Source organism: Triticum dicoccoides, chromosome 2B (genome assembly GCF_002162155.2).
Source record: "Triticum dicoccoides isolate Atlit2015 ecotype Zavitan chromosome 2B, WEW_v2.0, whole genome shotgun sequence".
In the NCBI taxonomy this organism is placed as follows: domain Eukaryota; kingdom Viridiplantae; phylum Streptophyta; class Magnoliopsida; order Poales; family Poaceae; genus Triticum; species Triticum dicoccoides.
Window position 1 is genome coordinate 500,198,654 of NC_041383.1, and position 5,012 is coordinate 500,203,665.

At 52.9% G+C, this 5,012-nt stretch overlaps 2 protein-coding genes across 2 annotated transcripts; both read right to left on the reverse strand.

Annotated features, from left to right (window-relative positions):
• Positions 1 to 327: 327 nt before the first annotated feature.
• LOC119367894 lies at positions 328 to 1,189 on the reverse strand. The gene has a single exon (XM_037633274.1). The coding sequence runs from the start codon at positions 1,124 to 1,126 to the stop codon at positions 497 to 499; it is 630 nt and encodes a 209-aa protein (XP_037489171.1). The 5' UTR covers positions 1,127 to 1,189; the 3' UTR covers positions 328 to 496.
• Positions 1,190 to 3,336: 2,147 nt separating this feature from the next.
• LOC119367895 lies at positions 3,337 to 4,453 on the reverse strand. The gene has a single exon (XM_037633275.1). The coding sequence runs from the start codon at positions 4,315 to 4,317 to the stop codon at positions 3,694 to 3,696; it is 624 nt and encodes a 207-aa protein (XP_037489172.1). The 5' UTR covers positions 4,318 to 4,453; the 3' UTR covers positions 3,337 to 3,693.
• Between the last annotated feature and the right edge of the window lie 559 nt (positions 4,454 to 5,012).

Consider the following 5,012-nt stretch of genomic DNA (forward strand, 5'->3'; position numbering starts at 1 on the left):
ATAATATACGCTAAAAAAATGAACACTACGCTAAAATAAAATTGAACGGGCAAAGCAGATTTTTATGATCTAGCGTGATGCCGAACCCAATTTGAAACGGTCGGTCCGTTGGAGTTGCTCTTAGTTCGACCCCGTATTAATTTATGCTCAAGCTTCACCGCGTCTCGGACGTGCACACAGCGGCACAGCCCGGCGCCAGGCAGCACAGAAGAAACATCGTCTACACGTGCATGTGAGCCACACATCCAATCCAAGGGTAACGAGGATGCGCAAAAAATACTCAAACGGAGTGATGCATATTGCAAGTGGCAAATAACCAAATTTCTCTGCAAAACCAGAGACCTTTGTTCCAAATTGTTTCACAATTTCACGGCTGAGTTTGCCTGAAATCCCCAACTTCTTGCAGGGAGAGCTAGCAAAACCACAAAACCATATGTACCGTGCACGGTGCACCTCCCTCCTACGAAGTTCACCTACCATTACAATCTTGGTGCTGCTATTGAGTAAACGTCGCCGCAAGGAACATGTCATCCTCGGTCCCGACCCAGCCGCAGCTACCGCAGCGCTCGCCGCCACGGCAGCACTCGTTCACGCCGCCGAACTTCCTCGCTTGCACGGCTACGCGATCGGCAGCCGCTACGGCGTGGACGACCTTGACCTCAACGAGCAACTTGGGCGCCTTGCACCCGCCGCCCAGCTCCCGGCCCGCCGGCGAGAGTCTCAGCCAGCTCTCCGCCGACGCCGATTCCGCGCCCGTCGACAAGGCGTGATCGGCTCGCGCCAGCACGCGCGACGACGGCCTCCCTCTCCCTGTCCCCAGGAACGCCGCCAGCCCGGACGACGACGAGCGCGGCCTCCACCGGAGCTCGAACGCGACCTTGACCGGCGAGGCGACGGCCCCGCCGTTGGCCGCCAGCTGGAAGCGCACGCGCTCGCCCCAGAGAACGTCGTCGCCCCCGGCGCCGCACGGGACCTCGCGCGTGTCCACGCGGATCCGGCGCCTCCCGTCGCCGGCCGGGACGTAGTACCTCACAAAGAGGCCGCCCTCGAGCCGTGCCTCGACGCCGGCGACCCGGACGACCTTGACGTCGAACTCCAGACTCGGCTGCCTCCACAGGGTCGGCATGCTTCTACTTCTCCTCAAGTGTCGAATTAAACTATGTACTCTGTCTGATGGTTGCTGAGCGAGCAGTGGGGTAACTGAGCTTGAACTGAATCTTTCTAGGAAGGAGGCGCTTATATAGGAATTTGTTGGGTTGGGAGGCCGCAAGTGGAACTAGTTATGCATATCCAAGTGCTCAGTGGCGCGCCGGGGGTTCAAGGGGATATGCACGCACGCAACGCATAGAGGATGCCGCATGGAGTAGTCGCTTTAAGTCGCGACGGCAGCCATGCAAAACCACATGGCTGAAAATGAAACGGCCCTGGCTTTCCCGAGGGAACCAAGCCGCGCGTGCCATTGGAGTTGAAACGGCCCTGTAAACTCAGAGAGAGAGGAAGTACCTTTTACGGGTGGGGTTGGAGCAAAGGAGGATCCTCTAGTGGCACTTCAGGAAGATAGAATCATTCTTCATGTCAGTTCTCAGGTGAACCGCCCAAGTAACCTGCTTCGGCTATCCTAGAGATAACGGTGCCGCTATCTACCAGAGCATCGCCGCTAGTTCGCGCTTGGATGTAAAAGTACTTGTGTCACAAACCGAAATGCGTCGTACAGCCAAGGAAGGTTTCGCACAGCGTGACATAGCATGCTATGTGGAGAATTGAATTGGGGGATAAATGATGCAGCCCAAGGCAGTAGAAGTGAAGGAGGCCCCGGAATTGAAAAAACCTTGAATAAGTAAGAGGACGAAGCATACCATCTAGTTTTTTTTTCCGCAAAAAAAAAAAGGACGAAGCATATCATCTAGTTTTCCTGAGGAATGGGGACGAACTCCTGAACGGTGTCCTGGCCAATGGCGATGAACCCCGGACACTCGTAAGCTACCTTTGTTGGTGGCAGGTACCCGGCGCGGGAGATCCGGTCTAGCTGACCCTGCTATCTGAAGGGGGCAAAGGCCAGAAGAGAAGAACATCCCAGAATAACCGAGGTGTGTCCAAAATTAAAGACCGGTACCTATATAAACCGAGGTGTAGGGCTCGTAGAGAGGCACAACAATTTCAGGGTAGCTCGACTGTATTATACATACTCCATCCAAATGCAATAAAACACAAGTAGGACGTAGGGTTTTATCTCCCATGAGAGCCCGAACCTAGGAAAAACTCATGTCTTTGTTATCATCATCTCAAGACCCTTAGTTCAGGACCTACTACTCGAGATGTGCCAGATTTTGCTCTGAGAGTTCATATCATTGAAGTCCTTCAATCTGTAAAGACAGAAGATGATATCTTGCTTTTGCATAAGAAAACAAACATTTGCAAACGAATTTGTACCTTTTTGCACCAACATACTATTGATCTCTTGCTTTTTCTGATTGAACCATGCTTAAAGATTGATGTTCCTTTTCGAGAGGAAGATAAGAACAAACAAGAAGTAAGAAAAATAACATAACAATGGCTGAATGAATCGCTTTTGCTCATCTCTTCTATATATTTTTGTTCCTTCCCGTTTTCTATTTTTAATCGTCCCCACATAACAGGTACCAGACCCCACACCAACAAGTATATCGACATGATATACAAATGCAGTATGTGTATACATAAGCCATCTCGTGAATATTGGCGCGGATCAACGGCGCTGGATCCGCGTGTCCCTGTACCTGCATGCTATAAATTCTCTCTCCAGACGCCTCACCTGTTAAAAACTTATCATTATGCTTTTGCTTCCACCGTATTCATCGACAAAATATCGTGTGGATGTCATACCATACTCTGGACTATACTTTCCACCAAGCTATGCACCAACGCAAATGATTGACATGATAGGCCCATATTGCTCAAGAGGCCATGTATTTTTTATATGACGCACAATACACAAAAAAAAATAGTTCAACTTGTAGTTTGTTATATACTACTTCAAATGTAAGATGTTTTGCGAGCTATGTTAGTAGCCCATAGTGTTTAGGCCCGGTTTAGATTAAAAGATTTAGGGAAGGGAGGTCACAAATGCTGAAATGGAGCTCTTCAGGGGCTCCTTAGATCTGTATGCAAGCAGACTAAAGTTAGTTGCACTATGATTGTTACCTCTTGTGTTTTATAATGTACTGTACTACTATGAAAAAAAGTCACAAAAAAGTTAAATTCAAACGGACGCTAAAATAAACAAAAAATGACTGGGCAAACGGGATCTTTTATGATCTACCGTAATGCCAAACCCTACTTTAGTACCGTAGTCTTCTAATAAACTAAAAAAAGGGCTATTCGCAAAAAAAAAAAAAGGTCTAGTGCATGATCCACTTAGTTCGACCCCCGTCTTAATTTCCGTTGAAGCTTCACGGCTGCGCGCCGCGTCTCCGATGTGCACACCGCGCAGGGCCGCCGGGCAGCGCCTGAGCGCGGAAGAACAATCGTTGGCACGTCATGTGCATGGCAGCCACACATCCAAGAGCGACGAGGAAGCGCAAAAATACCAGAACCGAATTTGGCATCGTGTTCAAAATTTGTTCATATTTCACGCCCGAGTTTGACTGAAATCGACAACTGCTTGCTGGAAGAGCTCTACTACGAAGTTCACCGACCATCAGAATACTGGTATTGCTATTGAGTAAACGTCGCTGCCAGGAACATGTCCTCCTCGGTCCCGACCCAGCCGCAGCTACCGCAGCGCTCGCCGCCACGGCAGCACTCGTTCACGCCGCCGAACTTCCTCGCCTGCACGGCCACGCGATCGGCAGCCGCTGCGGCGTGGACGACCTCGACCTCGACGAACAACTTGGGCGCCTTGCACCCGCCGCCCAGCTCCCTGCCCGCCGGCGAGAGTCTCAGCCAGCTCTCCGCCGACGCTGATTTTGCACCCACAGACAAGGCGAGCTCGGCCCGCGCCAGCACGCGCGACGACGGCCTCCCTGTCCCCAGGAACGCCGCGAGCCCGGACGACGACGGGCGCGGCCTCCACCGGAGCTCGAACGCGACCTTACCCGGCGCGGCGATGGCCCCGCCGTTGCCCGCCAGCTGGAAGCGCACGCGCTCGCCCCAGAGCACGTCGTCGCCCCCCGCGCCGCACGGGACCTCGCGCGTGTGCACGCGGATCCGGCGCCTACCGTCGCCGGCCGGGACGTAGTACCTGACGAAGAGGACGCCCTCGAGCCGCGCCTCGACGCCGGCCACCCTCACGACCTTGACGTCGAACTCCAGACTCGGCTGCCTGCACAAGGTCGCCATGCTCCTCTCTCTCGAGTCTCGACAGGTGTCAAATTAAACTATGTGTTGTATGCTGGTTGCTGAGCGAGCGGTGGGGTAGCTGAGCTTGAACTGAATCTTTCTTGGAATGGGGCGCTTATATAGGGCTTTGTTGGGAGGCCGCAAGTGGAACTACTTATGCATATCCGAGTGCTCAGTGGCGCGCGCGACCATCAAAGGAAGGGGTCAAGAGGATATGCACGCATAGCGCATAGAGGATGCCGCATGGGAGCAGTCGCTTTAAGTCGCCATGGCAGCCGTGCAAAACCACATGGCTGAAAATGAAACGGCCCTCGCTTTCCCCAGGGGAGCGAGCCCCGAGCCAGTGCGGGTGGGGGGGGTGAGGGATGAGGCCGGGTGAACTCGAGTTACCCTTGGGCACGTCAAGGGCTGCCTGGCCATAGGCACGGCGCAAGAGTGGCGGGCGGGGGGCTGACGGGGATGGCCATGGTGACTGATCACGTTCATATATTGGTTATAAACTAGTACGTGTGCTGGAACGATCGGACGCAGCAACCCTTGCGCCTTTCTTACATGCGTAGATTGCTGATAGCTACCAGCCCCGCTGCACTCAGATTCTGGCTTCGTAGTTCTTGGGGCGCACTCAAGTTTTTTATATTGAATTGAGTAAATGTTGAGTTGTGTGTAACGGGCTTTGATGCATGCCCATGTAATGA

Coding starts and splice junctions, on each gene's coding strand:
- LOC119367894 (XM_037633274.1), bottom strand. CDS start 1,126: ATGCCGACCCTGTGGAGGCAGCCGAGTCTGGAGTTCGACGTCAAGGTC.
- LOC119367895 (XM_037633275.1), bottom strand. CDS start 4,317: ATGGCGACCTTGTGCAGGCAGCCGAGTCTGGAGTTCGACGTCAAGGTC.